Source organism: Athene noctua, chromosome 5 (assembly GCF_965140245.1).
Source record: "Athene noctua chromosome 5, bAthNoc1.hap1.1, whole genome shotgun sequence".
NCBI classification, from domain to species: domain Eukaryota; kingdom Metazoa; phylum Chordata; class Aves; order Strigiformes; family Strigidae; genus Athene; species Athene noctua.
Genome location: NC_134041.1, coordinates 45,958,265 through 45,981,075, shown reverse-complemented (window position 1 = coordinate 45,981,075; position 22,811 = coordinate 45,958,265). Strand labels below are relative to the sequence as shown.

The following is a 22,811-nucleotide window of genomic DNA, read 5'->3' as shown; positions in this document are numbered from 1 at the left end:
AGGGGTCCCTGTGCAGAATGGAGTAGACGGTGGAGGGTGCCTCCCCAAGATGCTCTTGCACCACACTGCAGTGGCTGCGGCATCCCTGCCTCAGTGGGCGAGTTATCCGTAGCACTGGTCTTGTGGGTGTTTGGCACAGCTTGAGGCGAGAACAGAAACACCGGGCAGTGCAAAGAGGGAGGTCTGTGCCACCTTTTCTGTTGAACAGAACAGCCAAGCAACACTCTCCCTGTCAGAAATCAGAGGCTTTATAAAGCCAGGCCTTACAGATAATAACTTTCACCTTAATTTTCTTGGCAGGAGCCGATTTCAGGATCCTGTTGCCCTCATAGCAGTTGTTGCTATGTTAAGGAACTGAGCCCCAGCCAGCAACGTATCTTCCACTGACTCTTATCAGCACAGGATCAACACCCTGAAGCAGATGCTGCTTGGGTCTCTCCCATAGTGCCAGACTTATTTCTTCACAGATCAGTATCCCAAGTACTTGATATCTATGCAGTAACAGATTCAGGACTTCACACAATATTCTGAGTCTGTGGAAAAGGCAGGCACCCCTTCAGAGACTTCAAAAGAGCAGTCTCTATTTTTGATTTTGTAATTATACCTCAGTAACCTTAGTTTGATATTGAGCTAGGATCTAAAACAAGGTCTTACAAATGAATTTAAGGAAGAACCTTACTCTGTGTTTCAACACAGAGCACCTGATTCATTAACTGCAAGGGGCTGTGTGCACTCTTCAAGCCCATTACAGAGCATGGAGTGCCTCTGTCCAATTACAATTTAGCATATGCATTTTCTGTTTAATTAAAATTTGGAAAAAAAAAAAAAGCCTATTTCAGGAAGTTCTCCTGATATAGGCTGCTTTCTTCTAAAAATAAAATAGCTTCAGTGCTGAGAGTAGGAAGAAGTAAGCAACATCATTGTTCTGCTGCAAAAGCTTGCTCAATTCTGAATCTTGGAACTGGGAGTCAAGAACTGTGGCAGTATCTCACAGATGAGCCTTGTCCCCAGCAGCAGGGCCAGCTGATGGGAAGTGAGCTGTGAGACCCTGCAGTTCCTGCATCCACAGCTCCTGGCTGAAATCTAAGCTCCGTGTGGCCTGGGTGACAAGGTCTCACAGCTCCTGCTAGGCTCTCACATCTGAATAACCCTCTGCTTCAGTTTATCGTGTTATCTTGTAGCTGTGACAGCCCTGGAGCCTGGGCTGTCTGGGGGCAGGGCTGATCCTGAGGTCATTCAGACACTCCCAGGGAGGCTTTCCCCAGAACACAGCAACACATCCATCTTAAAAAGGTGGCAATACAGAATGCCAGTGCACACAGTCCCCCCTAAACCTATCGCTATATCACATAGCACACTAAACAGTGTAGCACCGAGAGTTCTTAGCAGTGGTCTGGTACAACTCATTTGTATTGACATTAAGCCCACAGAGCCTATTTGAGGTTAACTATTGTGGAATACCAGTGATTAAGATATCTGAAATACATTTACAGTGGTCCTGTAATAGCAGCCATAGTATGCACCAACTACAAGGAAAGAGAAGTCTCAGCAAAGTGAAAAATGCCCGGAAAAGAAGTATTTTGCATGTGGTTGAAAAACTGACATTAATCTCATTTTCACATTATTCTTCAACTGAAATGGTGTCAGCATGCACAACTGCAAACCAAATTGTTTCTCTGACAAAAAAAGATAAACATCACAACTTCATAAATATGGTGTAGTTTTGTGAAGTACCTTGAAATACAACTTAAGGAGTGTGAGAATAGACATTAGGAGATTTCTTAGTGTAAACTACTGTGTTAGAAACCATATAACCAGAAGTCTGTTCCCTAACACTCAGACCTAGGGCTCTACCAGTAACAACTGCCTCTCCATTTATGATATTTCAGATCTCCTCCCAATTACACAGGGATTCAGCTGCCATTTTAGTTATCCAGAGTTAGGTGTTAGTATCCTCTTTTCTCAACATCTGAATCTAAAGTACAGAGAGAATTACTAAAGCATTCTGGAAACAAACTACAACAGAACAAAACTGTTGGCAACCAGGTAGGCACAAACAACTAAATTTCTCCTTTCCATATCATACTAATGATTATATTCTGCTTTGTTTACATGATAACCACATCTGTGTCCTGCGGACAATTGTGTGTGTGTGAAATTGCAATATGCCTACCTGGACACAAGTGTTCAGAGAGTTCTGGGGTCTCTACTTTTTAGGAAAGGATAGATAAAAGTCTTTGCATCAGCCTGTTCAGAGGCAGAAACCTAATACATCACCCGGTTCCAAATTTCAACCTACTCCATAAATATGGGGGGCAGAAGTTCTATCTCTGTGACATTATACATCATTACACTGGAAAAGAGCATCCCTGATTTTTCACATCACCAGTTCCTGGCAACACTGGTGTCTGTGTCCAACTGTCTGGATTATTCTAACAGTGGGGAAACAACTGACAGTTACTTAGTACCATGGGAGCCACACTGGGAGCACTGGACTGTTCACTAGAAGCATGCATCAGACTGTGGCTGGATGTTCTTGGGCACCTGAGACCCGGGCACACTTGACCTGGACAAGATGGGATAGATCCCATTTTGGGAAGAGTTGTCACTCGGGTTGTTTCCTCGAACATGTTCCATCCCCCAACCTTCTGCTTCTTCTTTCCTCAGCTGGTCTAGTCTCTGGGGGAGCAGCTCTTCCTGGCTGGGTTCTTCCTCCTGTGAAGCAGAAGGAAGAGTGATCTGCAATGTTAGCAAGCTACCAAGAAATCTAGCAACACTCCAGGAGAGAGACAAGGTGTGTATGATACTTAAATTTCTTCCCACATTCTTCCAGAAATTAGTACAAGCCTGCCTACCTATTAAAGATCCAATATACTGTTTGATGCAAGACACTGATGAATGCACATTCAAGCATTAGACAAATTAGGAGAGATTCATCCTTTTTTACCCTCTACAAGAACATTGCAAACACTCAAATATGCTTTCAGGCATCTTCACATGAGAAGTAGGATCCCCAAAACACTCTCAGATGGGAATGGATCACAAGACTACTCTGCAAAAGAGAGGCTTCTTTCTGACTCAGCTAGGTCACTTTGTGTTCTTTGGCTATTCTCATTATCAAAGATGTAAAAATATGAGGTAATGACATGGCTCCCACATGCCTTGCTGCCTTTGACTTTAAAGCTGAAGACCCAAAATATGCTGGTTGACTGGATATAGGCAGTCTTTGGCAAAAGTCACAATTCTGCAATAAATGCTATGGGCATACCGCTAACAATCTGCCACCTTCACCTGTATGATAGATAATCCACAGGCAAGATGTGGTTAAGATCACAGTCCGCAACACTGTCATGAGCTGCTCTTGCTGGGAAGGACAGTATGGGGGTTTTTTATGTCTGAGGATAAGTAGGTACAAAGCAACTGAAGACAAGTGAATTGTACCCACTGCCACAGGAATGAGTTTGGTCTCAAAGGAGCTGGAAGGTATGTTATGAGGTACCATGGTTAAGTGGGGGCACATGAAGGCAAGAGGCTTTGTGTCATTTTGCTTGAATAGAAAAGGCTTGATTGTACAAAATGTTGACCCTGCCCAGTCCTTTTTGTCTTATGTCAATGGCGACTGGAAAAGCAAAGATGACACTAGGCCCTTTCACACAGCAGGGCTGGTCATGTGCCCTGAAGCTGGATCAAATGCATGATCAAGAGCTACCAACCTTGCTAACATTATCCAGTGGTTTGCCCAACAAGTCCTTTCTCTTCAGCTTGTTTCTTTCCAGAGTGTCTAGCTTGCTCACCATTGCATCAATCTTGGAACCAATGCTGTTTATGGACTGTTCCAGCTGCAGCACACGTTGCAGGAGGCTGGGGGAGACATGGAGAGTATTTGCAAGCTTTTTCTTGTAATGAACAGTAGGATTTTCAGCAGACATCTTATGGACAATGGGCCAGACCTCAAACATGATTGAGTGCTCCACATCAGATAATTGATTCATACCCACTGAAGACACAACTCCCTGTTACATTGTGTTTTCAACTGTAATCAGTGTTTCTGCTTAGGATGGTTCCCAACCAGTTTGGATAACAGTCCAGCCACAATACAATCCCATTATTAAATATTGCACCTGCCTCTCCTTTGATATGGCCCTATGTGGATTTTCTCAGTAGCAGAATCAGGATGTCCTGATTCTCTGTGCTGTATTTATCCCATGCTCCTCCTGTGTAAGGAACAGTAATTCTCAGATCTGGAGGATGAAGGCCAACTAGGCTATAAATTGAGGGTATTTATTCCCACAGGACCTTCTGTAGAGGTATCAACTTCCCCTGGCACAGTTATCCAGGCTACCTTCTGGCCTGAAACATGACAGTATATTGTCTGTGGCCAGCTGACAGCTGCAGAGGTTATTCAAGAGGCAGAAAGCAAAAGTTCTTAACTCAATCTTTTACAGGAACAGGCAAACTACATTACAGGAACTGTCCCAGTTCTCTCCTGACCTGCTCACTGACACATATGCAAGATAAATAGGGGCAAGATCTTACTGAAACTGCTCAGCATCAGTGTAAACAGTTACACCAGGGAAGGAAGCAGCAGGAAATCAGGCCCCTCACTTGCAGAGGGATTAAACTACTGTCAGCACAAACATACACTTGAAACTCTACTTTGGAGACCCAGGTGGCCTTATTGGCATGATTATTCCTTGCTTCCAGGTAGGTCAGATTCTCATCCAGGTTGTTGTCACCACAGGATTTCCCCAAATTTTCAATCTCTGTATTCAGAGCAACCTAGAAGATAGATAAAGAAACTCCTGCAAAATTGGATACTAACTGAGTGTCAGCTTCACAGGCAGAGTTGGAGCTGTATTTGAGTTGCCTGCTTAGTTTATACCACTAACTCAAAGATTCCTGAGACCAGTTTGGAGTGATCTCTACCAAAGAGGGGGTTTCTTTCCTTGCCCATTTTTTTACCCTTTTCGCCTCTAGGTCATGCTTCATCTGCTGTTGCTCCTCTTCATCAAGGATGTGATTGCCATCTTTGTCGAACCTGGAGAAGGCTGCTGTGATCTCATGGTCTGCATGGCCCAGTCTGCAAAAGAATAGAAAGAGAAAGCTCAAAGCACTGAATTGCACTGTTAAGCTCTAACAGTACAGGAACACTTCTTTTGAAATGAGTGTACTGTTTTCTCCTGCCAGTGACAAACCTAGACATCCCACATGGGAAAGAGATAGTAACACAAACCTATTTAAAACAGATTAAACATCTGAGGAAAGATGATAACTACCTTCTGGGGTTTTTTTGAGTCTTACATTGCCCAGATCTGAGCTAACAGCCCTCCCAGTCTTGAAAACCAGAGAATTTAAATTACCTGTATTACCAAGAGAAAGGGCTAGGTAGGCAACTCTCAAGCTGACTCACTTACTCCTTCAAGCTGTTCTTGAAGTCTTCAAAGTCCAGTTCTTTCGTTCCATTTTGCAGTGCTTTCTGCACATCAGAAATCTGCTCTTTCTTCAGCTTCAGCCTCATGAGCGTCCGGTTGTAGCTCTGTTACCAAGGGTGCAAACAGCCATGGAATCATACAGGCAGAACAGTGAAAAATAGGGCAGAGCATGATGCAGTATGGGTTGGCAGATGCCAAGTAATACAGGGAGATTTTAAGCTTTCCAGAGGCTAATATGCAACACTGCTGAATGAACCCCATCACTAAACTAGGATCACACCTTCAAAGCAACACCAACATGGTAGCCGGAGTCTCCATGCAAAGTTTGTCCTCTCCTTTTCTCCTCCCGACTCTCTCTATCTCATCTCCCGGTCATCAGCTGTTTAAGATAATGCCTCAAATACTCTTTACAGAATATTGGTCCCACAGCACAGAGCTGTAACCTTCCAGGACCTTTTCTGGAACTTCCCATTGGAAATCCAGATATAACCCACTAGATTTGCACCGCTGTAACATGCTCAGCTTAGCAAAATAGGACCTGCCAATTTATTGATCAAAGTACACTCTATCAAGGACTCTACCAAGCTTTGTCTAGAGACTTTTCTGGGAAGAAAAGTCTCTCAGAAACACTACCAGCATGATCAAATAACAGGATTCCCCCAAGCCCTGCTTTTTCATCTTCTCATTGCCAAAGAATCTGAGAGCTTGATTTATACCAGAAAGGAACTGCAAATCCTGTGTGCACCAAGAAGGTGGGCCTGCAGTTGGCAACCACTATTTTCTCTAGTAAATTCCATATATGTCATGAACTTTCAGAAACTGCTTCAGTATTTAGCTAGAAAGTAGCACAGCTTTCACTGTTCATCACCTGCTTCAAGATGTCCGAGAGCTGCAGCTCATCATTCTGGCTTGAAAGCTCCTCCTTGACTTCTGAGTAGGTGTCATTGATGATTGCCAGAAACATATTCTAGAAAAATAGGAAGAAGAGATATGAATAAGCATGAGGCATCTTGCCTGCTCCAGCAGCTCATGAAGGAGCAAGAGACAGAGACAGGCACAGACGTGCAGGGCTTAGTTAAACAAGGGACTGTTTCCACATGGGGTATCCCTCGGGCAAATTAAAGTGGATGAAGTGCTTTCTCACTGTGAGGGAGGTCCTTGCAGTTAAAGGAGTGGTTGAAGATGCCCAGTTCAAATACCATCTTTGGTAGCCTCTCCTGCAAGATCTTAGGTTACACTTGGATTCCTGGCACTGAGTGTTTAACTTGGTCATTATGAGCATCCCTCTGCATCCATTGTCTAGAAAGCCAGGGACTGTCCCCGTGCTTTGTTCACTGCCTGCTACAGAGCAGCTGAACTGATCCCCTTGAATTCAACTACCACATCAGTGGTATTCCCAGTCATTTTTAGTCTTCACCCTAAAGGATGTGAATATGGCTCTTAATCTCCCTCATCATCAAATCCCCGATTGCAATGACGTGCTTTTTGTCTACTTTGGTCTATTTGCACTGCAGAGCTATCACAACAGAAACCTCCTTTCTCTCTAAGCTTTGGCGCCGCACCTAACTCAGGGACTACCAGGAGGGGTCTTGCAAACACCGCTGTCAATATGTGAACAAGGAGGGCTTTCTTGCTTACCAGGAGCACAAAGAAAACAAAGAACACATAGGTGACAAAGTAAATAGGCCCAAGGACCCTGTTGGCATTGTCAATGGAATTGTAGTCAAAATCACCAAGAATTATCCGAAACTGAGTGAAGCTGGAGGAGAGAAAGAGCACAAGGTCACACAAAGGCACATAAATTTATCCTACATCTTCAGACAGTCCTGAGGTGAACCCTGAACATGCCTGCAGCCCAAATGGTCACAGGCACAAGCCAGAGCAAGGTCTAAGGCACTCAGTCTGACTGGTAAGTTAAATTTACCCACAGTATTTCAGGGGTGAAGCGAACTGATCTGGTTAGAGCAAGAGCTGGCTGGAAAGTGAAACATGGTTTCCACACAGATTTCTGGTTGTCCAAAGTGTGTTTTGATCTAAATAGCAGTTAAAAACCAGGCAAAACCCACAAAACCAACCTGAATTTTCCCTTATAAAGGCACTTGACTCACTGAAGCCTTCTCTTTCAAGAGAGTTTATGAGACTGTGAAGAGGATATTAGTAATGGACAATGCTCTTCAACTTTTACAATTCATAGCTCCTATAATGAAGCAAGTTTCTATTGATCACAAGTTTGCTTATCTCTGTTCACTTGTAGACCCCTTAAAGACAGGACCTGGATGCCAGAGGCCTGTGGAACACAGGCTGGAAAATGATGCTGTAGCAGATACCGCTCAGGTATCTTGCTACATTATCTGTGGGACTTCCCTGGAGACTGATCAGTGAAATGACCCTCATTAAGAAGTATTGTCCAATTAAAAAATGAAAGGAAAAGAAAAAGAAAGGAAAAAAAAAAAAAGACAGGCAGAAAGATACAGACTGTGAAGTCATGTGCAGGGAAGAGGACCTTGAGAGCCTGGAGCCCAAAAATCCTGTCTGTAAAATGCAGAATTCCATTTGAGATTCCTTGCTTTTGGACTATTTGGGGAACTGGAAATGTTTTCCAGGTCTAAGGATGATGAATATGGCATGCTTCCTCTTCTTTGGTTTAAGATGCCCCAATTCAGTGAAGCTGAAGTGTCTCCTTACAATAAGAAATTACTTTTATCTCTTTTGCTTTGAAAATGCCTACTTAATCTTATTTAGACTACGAGACAGCATACTTTAGAAAACTTCATGTTGAATTTATATTCAAATTAACATATTATAAGACTACCACTTTTCAGAAATGTATTCTTTCAGAAGTTTACCCCTTTTCAGAAGTTTACCCTAACTAAGCCTAAAGCCATCTGACAGTGTACAGAAAAACAATTTTTCCAAGGTCTCAGCGCCAGTCAGACAGTGCCTTTCTACTGCCTTTACAGACCCATAGCAGGTAAGAAGGTAACAAGAGGTCCTGCAGAACAAGAACTAAATTATCAGCTGAGCTATGATGCTTTTCTGCAGAAAGACATTAAGCTACTTCACGTGTTGAGTACCCTTGGTGAGCCTAAAATCTCTACATGAAGGGAAAGCTCTCTAGGCTTAGCAAATTGAAACTTCTCACTAAATGCTCCCATGGAAAGGCTGGGTTTTCCGTTGAGTTGTAGGGCTGCAAGGAGTCTCAAAGTCTGGTAGGATCAGCTACTTGCATCCCTACCAATAAACATCATGCAACCAGAAATCTGTCTATAACCATCAATTTTCTCACTGCTTTCTTTTGTCCACGTCACAGCTGGAGGACTGTGGCTTTATTGAACAGGTATCTGATTGACATTCAGATTTGCAAATGGGGAGAGGTTAAAAACCAGTTAAAATTCTTTTGATGAAATGATAGAAACATGGTTCTGACTTACACACTTACATGCATTTAACAAAGGTACTGAAATTTTCCACTTGTGTCCCAAAAAGAAGGTAACCCAGCTGGGCATAGGCAAAGAAGACAATGAAGAACATAATGGCAAAGCCCAGGATGTCCTTGGCGCAACGTGCCAATGTGGAGGAGAGCTGGGTCATTGTTTTGTTAAAGCTAATATACTTGAATACCTGCAAGAAGAAAGAACAGGGACAAAGTTAGGTCAAACCATCAGCTAGGTCATTCTCTCTCATATGTGCAAGCTTACTAAGACAAGAGGTTCACTACAGTACCAGAGAAGACAGGCAGGCTAGGGGAATGGTGGCTTAGTGTTCAGAATATTTGTCCCAGGTGTGCCACCATCTTCTTGTGGGATCATAAACACATGACTGTTCCTTGTGTCAAGGGAAAAATGTAAAGAGGCACGGCAATAAGGGCAAATGTCTTGAAGCTAATGAGGAGCCACAAGTACAGTGTGGCTTTCCACCATGCCAAGATGCTTTGGTTGAAATGCAAAGTCCATGCCAACAGATGGTTCATTTCTAGTTGTTGGGTGGCCATCATGAAAGGAAAACATGGCTTGGCAGATTATCCTCCAAAATACTAAAATAATAGAGGATGGAAAAAGTTATGTTGTACTGAGCATTTTCTAAACCACTTTTACACCACAACATCTGAGCTCCTCTCCCTGTCCACTATCTCCATATAACTGGCCTCATAACGCAGGTTGAAAAGTTGTCTGGATTTACCACAAAACAGAGCATGCGACTTTGAGAGGAAAATCCTCTGTTATATAGCTGTTACTCTCATTTACTCAGAGGGATGGAAGAGTCAACCCCCAAGCTACCTAGAGGAAGAGGTCTGAGACTGGAGGCCTGGCACCTCCCAGACCCCCTACAATACCTTGATCCAGGCAAAGAATAAGTTGACTGCATTCATATTGTTGTATTGTGTCTGCCAGAATGCCAAGAACTCGAAGTCTGCGTAGGTGTTGGGGTGTTTCAGCAACTCTCCCAACAGTCTGTTCACCTCAATGGTGCGAAAGATGTGAAACCCAATAGCGACAATGGAGAGCTGCAAAGAGGAAGAGTCTGCAGTGACCACTGTACCTATGCTTTCCACAGAAATGAAAGTGTCACAGAATTCCTTGGTATCATACTTCACAACTGCAGTCTACTGGTGGGAGATGGAAATAAGGTAATAATGTGCTGAATGATGCCTTGACTTCACAGTCTCTCAGGCATCTTTAAGAAAAGAATTTTCTTCTAACAGCTGATAGAAGACCATGTATCCACTTACTCTGCTAGTTCATTTTACTATCAGAGAAAAATATGTGCCAGCTCTTGTCTTATCTAGACCAGTTTCCCCGTTCCTTCACTTCTTTTGGCTCTTATACCTCTCTGCCATTGCTACCCCCAAAAGAGTGTGCAAGATCCTCACCAGAATGACAACTACATCCAGGATGTTCCAGATGCTGGTGAAGTACTGCAGCTTGTGGATACGCAGCTCCAAAATCTCCTCCACAACATAGTAGAAAATGAAGACACAGAAGACAATTTCACAAGCAACAATGAAGAAGTCCCATGTGCTGACATATCGTATAAGTTTGACTGTCCGGATTTGCCAGGAGGGAATTGCACCACCAGTGGCTGGAAACTCAACCACTAACCTTGAAGGGGACGAGAAGACTCTGATAATTACAAACAGAGGGATGGAGGCTCTTAGATAATTTTGAGAGGCATCAAACACAATAATGAGCCATCTGCCAAACCATGAGTGGAAGAGTGGTACATGTGTTTACACAGCCTTAATCTCTGCTGCTTCACTGCCCATGATAGGAATGAGTGAAAGGTGAAGAGAAGTGTGACTGGTTATGTCAGGAAGACCAAGTCTTCATACTAATCCATACATTGTCTACTGACACCACTCAGTCCTACCCACCTGGTGGACTGTATTAAAATATTTGCATTTTAATAAACTGTGGCACTGAGGAAGAAGCAAGAGGCAGAAGAATTTTCAGTGGGACTCAACTTACCTCAGAACGCAGAACAGATTGATATTTGCATTATACACAGAGAAATCAATAAAGACAACCCGTGTCCCCCGATCCAGCCACAATTTCTCCTTCAAGACTTTCAGGGCTTCAGCACTCTCTTCTTTCGTCAACTTGAGGTCTATGTAGTATCCTCCCCCACTGTAACTAGTTAGTCTTCCCCAGTGAGATGAGCCACCCAGCTCCTCCTCAGAATGGTACCTCCACCTGCAACAGACAAGCCATAAGCAAAGGCATGAATATGACCTTGTAGCCAGGAGAAACTAGACTATATCTTCAAGGGACAGAGCAGTTTTTAATTAGAGTTGACACTTAATTCCTATTCCAGATCTGAGCCTACAACAGTTCCTCACTATTGTTAGATTTCTGATCTAGTGCTTCCCAGCAGTGACACAACATGACTTGCAATACTATGGAGGGAAAATTCTGCAGGTTCCTTGGTTATGCTTGGCCTTATTGACAGACAAAAAGGACTTGCTGCCTCTGGCTGCAAGGGGAATTCCAGCCTTACGTGAGAAACTCAACCCCTGGCATCCTGCAGCTCAGCAGATCTTATTTTAACTAGGAGAGTCTAATTTGGATTTTCTAATCCCAAACAGCAGAAAACGTGCTTACGCTGTTCCATTGATGAGCCCAAAGGAGATCCTTTCCTCCTTGTCTTCTGAGTATACATCATAGCAGCCTGAGATTTCCTCCTTGAAGTCATCATGGACCAGACAGGAATTGTTCTTCACCTTCAGTTGCCGCATGCGTGGGACACCCAGCAGCAGGTTCTCATAATAGATGTATGACTGGGTGCTGTGCACTGCCAGGGACTCATTGTTGTACCATTTTGTCCAGTAAAGATTATCCAGAAGCGGGCCTTGTGCATACTGCAAGAGAGGGAGAGGAAAACAACTTCCTCATAGCCCACACAACAGAGGAATTTTCTTAGCCTGGGCTTGAGATAGTAAGACCTGACCCACCCCTTTCAAATCCCCAAGATGGGAAGTAGAGGAAGCTTGTGCTGGATGTATGCTAAGGAGGGGAAAGACCAGGGCTGGTGGTAGAAGATGCTGGGCAGCAGGGTTGTTGTCTCCTCACAGGCCTGTAAATATGGTTGCTGGACCTTGCTGGGCTAATGAAGAGACAAGAGCTCTACAGTTCTCTTTGTCCCTTCCACTTCAGTGAGCACAAGTCTCAAGGAATTGCCTTGGCATGGGGTGTGAATTATGAAAAGGGTGTGTGCCAGTGCCCTGGAAACAGTGGGAGAAAACCAATAGTGCCATAGTTCGCTGTACTTTTAAAATATGACAAAATTTCTGGCTGTCAGCGATAAGCGGATGCAATATCTCAACAGCATTCACTGTGGTTCACATTATTCCTTCACCAGGTCTCTGATAGAAATGTGTTAGACCCCAGACATCTTTTTCCCTCATTATTCTCTTTGTTAAAAGTCAGTGAAAATTTAAATCCAGCATCTTCATAAAGAATTTATAGATCAGACCAGCCCAGGCATGAATTACAGGCAGGTTAAGTATGCTGTTCCTACAATTGCCCATGAAAATGGACATAGGTCTATTACTAAGACACCAACATGAAGACACTGGACTGTAGGATTCAAAGCCATTTCTACTGCACGGAAACCTGGAGTAAGTCACTTGGCCTCTCCAGGCCAATCCTCCCTATCTGTGCAATGAGCATCATATCACAGCAATTTATTTTTGTTATGTCCTGCCTGTTTAACTGGTACGTTACTGGGGAGTGGGCTCTTCTGGGCATACACAACACTTAGCCTAGCCAGTATTCTGGCCACAGTGAACATAGAGATAAATTATATTTTAAATCAGTGGATATTTTTCATGCAAATTATATTCTAATTATTGCTAGTAGCTGTCAAAAGCTTGTGGCAGCAAAATGCCTTGCTGAAATCACTAGGTAGCACATTCAGAGGAACTGAATATCCCAGTCTAGCTGAGATTTCCAGAGTTCCCCATGCCAGGCCAGATTTGCACTCACCACCCAGAAGTCAGCCATGCTGCTGATGGACTGGAATGAGACACGGCCGTCCGAAGAGGTCTGCAGGAAGAGCTCAGACATCACTTTAGTGTAGTAATAGGCATTGGAACTTGTCATTCCATATGTCACTGAGAGAAGAGACAAGAATGAATATTGGAGCCTTATATAAATATATTGATATATTCTCTTTCTGTGTAGCTTATACTATCACAGATAAGCCAAGCAAGGCACAAGAGAAGAAATCTTGGGAACTCGAATCATATTACTTTCTGCTTTCTTAAGGATTTGCAAACTTATCTGTTGCACATTCCAGAATTTACACTGTCAGACTGGAAGACTGTAAGAGTTTAGAAGGCAGAGAAGACCACTGGATGATGCAACTGACCATCCTGGGAAATAATTTTTGTCATCATATAAAATTTCTGAGGGCAATTTTCTTTCTCAGAACAAAGTCCATGATCTGTATTTTGAAGTTCTCATGTGAAGCCATGAAGTATAGAGACCAAGGAAAGCTCCAGTTAGGTTCTTATCTACCAAGAAACCTCAAAAAGAAGCAGGTTCTAACTTCCACAAATATGTTGTTTCAACTCTCCAACGCTCCTTCCTGCAGAAAGACATCTATCATGGTAATCACTAAGAACATGTCCTACTTTTGAAAGGACATAATGAAAATAAAGCAGCTGTCATTCAAAGCCCCACCCCCCCTCCTCTGGATGAGTCAGTGTGCAACCACACAGAGACCTGTGTGCATGTCTTGGTTCTTTAGGACGAGTGACTGAAGCACTGTCTCCCTGGGCCAGTGTGATAGTAACTCAGGCTGGTATTGTCTGCCTGTCTATCCTGCCACAGGGTCCATGAAATATAATCCTCTTCACTGTCCCATGCCACAGGTGCTCATTTGTGATAATGAATGAAACTTCCCAGAAAACAAACAGCCGTTGTTTTACCCAGACAAAGTCTATTAGCATTCAGTACGGGGACAAATTGAATCCACTCAAGAACAACAGTGTGAGCTGCCATCTGCTTTATCACCTCAGCCACCCCTTCAGTCTCAGAGGGGAAAATCTCTCTGAACATTGTCTTTGATCTCAGGAACTTTCTAGAGCTGCTCTCTGGGGCTTGAAAATTTGCTGTGAAACTAAGACAAGACCCTGGGCAGATTCTCCCAGGTCTGTGGAGTCAATGGCTAGAACTGATAATGTGGGTGAAAATACTGCTTAAACCTAACCAGTATCAATTAGGTCTAGAGCAATAGTCAGTTACTTTACTTCTGTGTACCACTGCTATTCTGTAGGTTAATGACACACCTGCTTGCTGCAATGAGTGCATGTACAAGAAATTTAACACTTACAACAGTGAGGAAGTCTAATAATAAAATCTCACATTATTCTTCTGATGCTGCACACAGAAAAGACACCTATGAGATGTAACAGTTACTTACATAGACAGATGTCCAACAAGAATACAATATAGACTAGCAGCTCTCGCAGTGTGGTCTTCACATAAAGCTCTCTGTTCTCAGCTGTGTTCTCTGTCAGTGTAGTGCCCCACAGACCTGTTGGGTGTAAAGAAGAAACTGGAGATTTTTGATGGCCAAAGGCCATGTGAGGAGCTGAAGTCCTGTTCCCAAAGTAGAGTTGGATTTTTGTCACTTTTCAAGGCAAAACCACTTTTCATTTCAAAACTTGACTAAGAGATGTAAAAATGTGTTAAATAACCCCTAAAAATAACTATTCCAGTATGAACAAAAGATTTGGGGCTGACCAAAAGTGAAATATATTGGGTTTCCTATTTTGCTAAATCACTCTCCAGTTTTCTGTTTGAGTTCATTATGGACTGATCTTTTTGTGCCTGTTTTTCAGCTTAGTCTTTGCAGAAATGCGGTCTGTCACAAGTACTCCTGAAACCACATCCATGTGCCAGCAGCCGACCTTCTGATAGGACTTCCATAGCAGAACTGCATTTGATGTTAGCTTTACAACTATTAGTCCTTTTAGTGTATAATGAATCATCAGGCCCCAAATATTTGTCCCTTGCTTACCTAAAAACTCTTGCAGATTTCTTGTAGTTCATAAGACTCAATCAAATAACCCAACTCAATATTTTCAGCATAAAATTTAGAGCCAAATTATCTTCAGGATGTCTATCTATGGAGCTCTGCTGAATTCAATACAGTTATGCCAATTGCCCCAGCTAGCGATCTGATTTCTTCACACAGTGAAAGCAACTCATTAAACATCACCAGGATTGATCAAAAAGAGAGAAACACTTCCTTTAAAAGGAGCCTTGATATTTTGGTTTGATGAACCACCTGATACCATTAGTGCATTTGTTTGTTCTTTTTGTAATGGTTTTCTGTTGTGATTTCTGAAATGCTCCTGAAGTTGAAAGGCATAAGAACTTCCACTTGAAAGCCTAGTGATGGAAGCCATGTCAATAATACCCATAGTCTTGCTGCTTTCTGCAGCTCCAAGAGAGCTCAGTCCTGATGCCCATCCCCAGTAGCATGCAACAAACATCTTCTGCAAGCCAGGATCAAAGCTGATCAAAGGCTACACATCTGAAGCAATCTCTGGCAGAGAATGAAGCATTTTTTCCTTTGGAGCAAGCAAAAGTAATATAGTGGTCTGTGTGCATTTACTCCCATCCTTTCAACTGCTCTTTGGCATCTCAATAGATAGAGAGCTTTTTGCACCATCAGCTACCATAGTGACTGTTGCAGCATCCACCCTTGCTCCTGGACAGACAAAACAGTAGCCTGTTCTGGACATGCCAGACCAGCAACAGAAATGAGAGCCTGTCAGGAGAGAGTATAATGTGGTCTACAAGGATGTCCACAACAGAGGAAAACAAGGGGAAACAACCTACCCATCTGTTCGTGTCACTTTTAAATAACTCCCTCATCTTGAGATATGGCTATATCACAATATTTTAACAGGTTTATTTGTTTTTCCATGAGGCAAGGAACTCTGCTATCCACCTGTTGGGAACAGAGGCACAGACTTCCTTTGCTCTGGGAATAGAAGCGTACTCGGGAACACCTAAATCAGGGACATTCAAATATACTCGAAAACTTGGTTCAGAGACTTGCCCAAGATCATATCTGGAGGACTATGAGGCTGGTCCAGTACCCTTTCCGACTGCATCCAGTAATTGTAAAACTGTATCAGCTAAGGTCTGGTTTCAGCTGTTTCTTTAGGAAACATGCCATGGAAATATACCACCTCATAGATGAAGCATGTCCCCATCTGTGTCTCCTTTGGCACCACCTACCCCCTTGGGGATACAGCTATTTTGGACATGACATGACATTTGGAGTAGAAGGATACTCAAGACTAGAAGACATCCAGGCTTCCTTACGGCATCTTGCATGACCACCCAGCACTCACAAGGCAGAGCAAAGAAAAAAGTCCCAGAACCTAGAAAACAGGCAATGAGTGGAATTTGTAATTCTTGCTTTCCTGCTAGTAACAATTAACTGGTAAGAATTAATGGCAACATTTGCATTATGCTCTGAGGGTCTTTTTAAACCAGACTTGTGAGGCAGGTGAGTGACTAGCTCACAGTCTTGGGTACAGCTGGAGACCCTCTTCCAAAGGCAGTGGGAAGCTGGGTGTCCCTTATCAACCCCCATGCCACCCAGATGCCCAGCAAAGTCTGTCTGTAGGCTGGACATGAAACAGCTGAAGTGGCAAGAGGCATGCAAGAACCAGAGCGTGAGAAAGAGCAGTGGCAATGGGAGCAGCAGCTACTCACTGGTAGACCAGTCCAGTAGATGGTGAGAACAAGAAAAGGACTCAGTAAGCCAACTGTGATGAGAACCCACAAAGAGCCACAGACACGTAATCCCAAGGAATCATTTTAAAGCAAAAATCCTCCACAAACTGTCCTTGGCTAAGCAACTTCTCTTTACTACCTCAATTTTCCATGTGAGACACTAAGATGATTAAATGAAAGGGGAAGGGGAGAACCAGCAATATTTGGAGAGGCAATGAAAAATAGTGAGCACCTAGTAAAGATGCAAAAGAAGGATGCAAATTCTTCAAGGAAAAAGTCCCCACCTCTGTGAGGCTGATAGAGGCCTTTCTTCTGTCTGCACTGGCCTTTGGAACTCATCTTCCCAGCTCTGGTCTGTTCTGCAACCCTATTTACAACTCTTGCTGGCAGGGCACGCTGCTGCAAATCATAGAGGAAACAAATGCTGTAGTGTCCTGACAGGTATTTTCATTTGCATGCTCCAGTTTCAGCCCTGGCATCTCACAAATGGAAATCTGGTGTTAAAGTATGGATTTGTTTTGCCTTTTTAAGTCTCAAACAATGCCTAGAAGAAAGGATATCAGAATAAAACAGATAAATGGTATGCTGCTTCTGAACAATCTGTAATTACCCACCAAGCCCACCCAGCACTTCTTGGCTGGGAGAAACCTCTAAAGCCTTAGCTCTGATTTCCATATGAATTAATAGTGTTAGACCGTAACTGCAATTACAAGAAAGAATTGATCATAAAGGTGCTGTGCAACTCAGGACCAGGCTATATTGTTATTCACTCATATGTACCAGCAGAGAGTACAGCTCTGAGAAAGGTTCTTGCCTTACAAGTCAGGAAGAAAAAACATATTGGCAAGAAAATATTAATTTCCACAAGAAATAAGGTTTTTTACTTTGCCTTCTCTGTTTTTACAGTATTAGGACTTTATTTCTTCTGTAAGAAACTGTTCAACAAATGCTTTTGCCCAGGACTGTACCCTTACAGAAGACCTACCTTGCTCCCAGTTTTCTGATTGTGTCTGAATAAGCCTACAGAATATTTCATTCCTCTTTGTCTTTTAAACTGGAAACTAGCACCTCTTTCTCTCACCTGTCTTCAAGCAAAGCCTTGTTTGATACATTCCCATTACCCTCTGTACTGCAGTTCTACCAGTGCTAGATTTTCTCCGGTGGATATTTATATCAGTTTTTAAGTTACCATAACACAGGGACCAGTACCACTCCATCTAGAAAACACACACAAAGGCAGAATAGTTTCATCACCAGAGTGCCGGCTCCTGTAGATTCAGGACACTTAAGCTCTGTCCAAAGCTCTGCCAATAGATTCACTGCACAACCCTGAGGACACCACTAAGTCTGCCTGTACCTCCTGCTTTGTAGTAGAGGTAACGTGACAGACCCTGGAGCCACAGCAAGGCACACGGACTGAGGATGCTCCTTCCAGGTCAGCCAAAGATGATCTCCAGAGTAATGCTAGTTCATGTTGAGCAGGTTCCTGAGCTACACAAACACTATGGGGTTTCTACTGTTGGAGAACGGCTTGCAGAGAGCAAGGCCATGGGTCTCTGCAGGAGCTGATTGCAGCCATCTGAGGTAAACAAAGGAGAAAACCCAGGGTACAGTTATGCTTACAAAGGACTGTTATGTTAACAAAGAGAGAAACTGAGGTACATTATGGCCTTGAGTGTGATGGTGAACAACCTTGGGAGAAAAGGCAGGACAGACGAGGGAAGATGTTGTGACATACCTGAAATGCCACAAGGGGCTGGGATATTATAATGTAGCCTTTTACATGTATCCAATAGATTTGTGAGTAGTATGCATGATTATTGTAGAGTGCTTATATAAGGTGCGCTCACCCAGCCCCTTGTGGCATTTCAGGTATGTCACTCAAGGCCATAATGTACCTCAGTTTCTCTCTTTGTTAACATAACAGTCCTTTGTTAGCATAACTGTACCCTGGGTTTTCTCCTTTGTTTACCTCAGATCGCTGCAATCAGCTCCTGCAGAGACCCATGGCCTTGCTCTCTGCAAGCCATTCTCCAACATTCTACCTTCTGCATCCCCCTCCACCCCCCCCACCCCCCCCCCATTGCTCTTTAAGGGCTAGCAAATCCTTTCTAGTGAGATGTCAAAGCTTTACCTCGGATCCCTCTGAAGATGTAGAAGCAGCACTTAAGGAAAGAACTTGTCTTCCCATCCACAGCTTTGCTCTGCTCTTCCTGGTAGGGCAGTGGCTCTCTCACCTCTTCAAAGTTCTCATAAGGATTCTCCAGGATGGACTTTGGGTTGTAGATGGCCCGAATCTTCAACGAGGTAGAGGGAGAGCCATTGTAAACAGGATTGTCCCAAGCTTTCTTCCCCACTGACTCCAGTTCATGCTCCTCTGAGGCTCTAAAGTGGCTCTCAGCTCTGCTGCTTAGGTGAGACGAGCTCATGGCAGGTCACTGCCAGCAGAAAAACTTTTCAACTGGACTTGTGAAGATTGCCTGCCCAGGCTGGTGTAAGCTAGAAGGGAGATAATCAGTCAGTGCTAAACAGCCTGCCTGCCTCAGCAGCCAGGAGAGGGCACACAAACAGCTCCCTACAGAGAGCACATCCCCTCTCTTTTTTATACCGGCTCAGCTGATGACACCTATCAGAGGGGTGGCACTACCCGTCGTTAGGAACCACGGTCAGCCCTATTATCCCAGCAGTCCTGACAACACCGACACGTCCAGGAGACCTTCTCTGCTTCCCAACGGAGATAACAGATCTAGATGCCGTTGTAGGAAGGGGAAGCTGCTAGGAGACGGCCCGTGAACTGGGGGGGTGTGGGTGGGTAGAGGAAGGGGAGGAGGCGGCTGGGATTGAATTGGACCCTTCGGGCTGCCTGCAGCCCAAGGCAGCTTCAGGGCAATCTCCGGCGGGGCGCAGCGAGGGCTGGGGGCCGTGATGAGACCCTGTGCAGGCGCCGTTGGGGAAAGGGGCCCGACGGGAGGCTGTGCTTAGCGGTCGGGGAAGTCCTGAATTTTTAGTGAAACGCCAAAGAGCAGAAACGCTCTCGGTGAGTGGCGGCAGCGCGGAGCCGGGCGGGCGGCGGCACCAGCAGCTCGCCCCGGGCAGCTGCCGGCACTCGGCTCGCAGGCATTGCAATTTGTGTGCTAGGCATTGCGGGCACTCCGGGAGGAAGCTGGGGTTTGGCCTAAAACGTGATCCCGGTCAAAGTTTTCCACAGCATCCTCTTTGCGATCTCATTGTTAAAATAAGGAGTGAAAAACGGGAGTAAACTTCTAGTGTAATTTTGGAAGACAGGGATGGACTCTTCTGCTTTTGCAGAATTTCTGTAAGCCCTGCAGTGCCTGATGATCGCCCTCGGGCAAGACTGAGAAAAAGCAGGATTATACCAGGAAAACTGAAAATAACAATGGCTAGGAGTTGCCAGCGTTCACCCACTGGCCAGCAGCAAGTAGTCCCAGGCCCCAGAGGTGCTGGACGCCTGTGACTGTAGGCCTGGAGGGGAGGATCAGGTGATGGCTTAACCCTGGGATGACAGGCGATGACAAAAAAATGCACAGCCTGATCCTGGTCCTTCCTCGGGTCTGAATATGTAATTTGGAAGAGGTGCTTCTCCATGGGTACTGATGGCAACTGTTTCTCTGACATTACCCAGGGAAACAACATGGCTCTTGCACCTGTAGGACCACAGGTGTCAAAGGTACAAGCAAGAGTGCTTTCTCTGGACTGTTTGTACAGGTGATGTTGCCAGGCCAGCTGGGAAGTGCAGAGATGTCTCCCAGATGCCACCTACCTGATGACAGCACTGAGCAGCTGCTTGAACAACAGTGAGTCACGACCAAATTTGTCAGAGGGCACAAAGAGGGCAGCAGCTGGTTGGAAGGTCACCAGAGGTCTGGGGTGGATCCTTGGACTGAATTTGGTATTATTAGGGCCCGTTGTGATTTATCACTCCTTAGCACAGTAAGAGTGGTGGAATGGATCATTGGGATGAATGGATGGAAACCATTTTCAGGGCTCTCCAGCAGGTGGAACGCTGAGGGGTGAGACCTTGGTGACAGACCACATACCAGAGCTGGGCATCCAGTCGCACCCCTGGGACCATAGAGCAGATAGCCTGCCCGTGCACAGGCAGCGTGGCTTATGGTGCAGAGCTGCCGCTTTGGGAGAGCATGCAGGTTTTTTCCACAGTGCATCTCTTGCTGCATGAGGCGCAGCAATCCCACGCCACACCATGCCATGCCATACTTCAGGGCCCAGGTACGCTGCAGATCTGCTTTCTCGCTGGCTAGGATGCAGAGCTGGTTGTGGGACCCTGACCTTCTGTATTGACAGCCTGAGCCACTCACCTAGCCTAGGAGACAGGTCATGTCTGTCACCTCCTTTTGAACAGCCTAACACAAAGCAGAACCGAGAGCACCCTATAACTAAGGAAGCACATGCAGTGCGTTGCAGGCAGGCTGGGGCGACTTATTCATTTATGCAGGTCTGTAAAGGTCCTTTTCGGCCACTAAACTTGAACTGTACTGTTAGTACACGCTTCAGCTGTGGAGCGCAGTCTAGGTGGGACTGGAGTTGCCTGGCTGACCAGCAAAATGCCCGAGAACTTCTTTGCTAGGGAGCTGCCTCGTTTTACACTAGATGGCGCAGGGAGATGTGTCAGCTCAGGGGGTACGCGTCGCAAACACCCCCACGACAGTTTTTTGTCGACATCCCCAGCAACTAAAAGCCTTGGAGACAACAAGATATAAAGATACGGGCTACTAAATAATGCTGCTATGACTAAAAAGACAGTATGTCAGAACAAGGAATATCCTTTGTTACACTGTCATAGCTAGGAAACAGACCTGCTTCTGAGTGTGTAAAGCCTCCTTCAGCTCCCTGAAAATCTCACTAAAAGAAAAAAAAAAAAAAAAAAAAAGACTTGCATTTCTAAAAATACGTTTTCCCATTTATATCTTCTGGCATAATAAAATATATTGCCTTTCCTCATGCCCCTTGTCTTGCCAGTAGCAGTAACTTGGCTCACCACGAGCTATAACAACTCTTTTACAGTAACAAGGTTAAATTCTATAGCTCAGCAGCAGCTGGGCAGGCATTGCAACTCTGAAAGCTTTGCATCCTTCAGAAATAGTTCTCAAATAATCCTGTGCAAAAACCTTCAGAAACAGGACAGAATGTGATGGTGGGAAAAAGAATATACGGGCCAGGTCCCCCCCTCATGGCTGTTCTGGCAATCACACACTCAGCATTCACAAACTTACCTGCCATTACCATGGGCCTGTCCTGATCCAAACTGGTCCTTTTCCCCCAGCTTACCACGGGGTTGTGAGCAAAGCTGATTGTGGTAACAGAATTTTTCTCTCAGTGATGTCAGTTTGGCTCACTTGTGTTTGTAATTATGGGGCTATCCCCTCAAAGACTCTCAGGAGAATTGACATCCCAGCATTTAAAGGGTGCATCATGCAGGAGTCTTTGCAAAAGTTTTTGAGTGGTTTTCTTTGGTTGGCTTGTTTGTTGTTTTTTTAAATGTTCCTCTGTGTAATCTATGGTGCTTATACTGCATGAATAAATACACCCTACTTCTTCACAGAATACAGTTGCTTTACAACTGATTGAATAAGCTATAAAAAAGTTCAGCCACCTTCTGTACAGCAAAGGATAAAAGTATAGATTTTTGTTGCATCTAAGTAATCCAAATAACAATTTAAAAAATATATTAGCAGTAGGATCCTTCAAACACTCACCATGAAGCTACTTCCTGTAATAATCATTATATTGTTATATTTGTACCTGTTTTACAGGAGAAATATAAGACACGGCTAATTTGCCGCCAATGTGTAGTGCAATGACCACGATACATGAGTGTTGTGGACACAGCAGAAACTGATGCGGAGCCAAATAAAAATCCTTTTCACAGAATCAGAGAATCATCTAGGTTGGAAAAGACCTTGAAGATCATCCAGTCCAACCATTAACCTAACACTGACAGTTCCCAACTACACCATATCCCTCAGCGCTATGTCAACCCAACTCTTAAACACCTCCAGGGATGGGGACTCCACCACCTCCCTGGGCAGCCTGTTCCAAAGCCTAGCAGCCCGTTCTGTAAATTTTCAAACAATCCAAATTT

The 22,811-nt window shown here is 44.3% G+C and overlaps 1 protein-coding gene across 1 annotated transcript; it reads right to left on the bottom strand.

The window, feature by feature from the left end:
• Positions 1 to 2,502: 2,502 nt before the first annotated feature.
• Positions 2,503 to 19,119, bottom strand: PKD2L1 (polycystin 2 like 1, transient receptor potential cation channel). Its single transcript, XM_074908331.1, has 15 exons — positions 18,825 to 19,119; positions 14,355 to 14,468; positions 12,914 to 13,041; positions 11,531 to 11,787; positions 10,898 to 11,122; positions 10,303 to 10,531; positions 9,766 to 9,936; positions 8,872 to 9,053; positions 7,071 to 7,191; positions 6,301 to 6,399; positions 5,415 to 5,536; positions 4,963 to 5,080; positions 4,643 to 4,779; positions 3,714 to 3,861; positions 2,503 to 2,715 (listed from the first exon to the last, which is right to left on the bottom strand). Exons 1-15 carry the CDS (start codon positions 19,117 to 19,119, stop codon positions 2,503 to 2,505), a joined length of 2,559 nt encoding a protein of 852 aa, XP_074764432.1.
• Positions 19,120 to 22,811: the final 3,692 nt, after the last annotated feature.

Bases quoted from the DNA above. Each gene is read 5' to 3' on its own strand.
- PKD2L1 (XM_074908331.1), bottom strand. From the start codon at position 19,119: ATGAGCTCGTCTCACCTAAGCAGCAGAGCTGAGAGCCACTTTAGAGCC. The intron at 9,054-9,765 runs GTATTGTAGGGG...TTCTTCTTGCAG, and splicing joins TATTCTTTGCCTGGATCAAG to GTATTCAAGTATATTAGCTT. The intron at 3,862-4,642 runs GTATGTTTGTGC...TGTCTCCCCCAG, and splicing joins TCCAAAGTAGAGTTTCAAGT to CCTCCTGCAACGTGTGCTGC.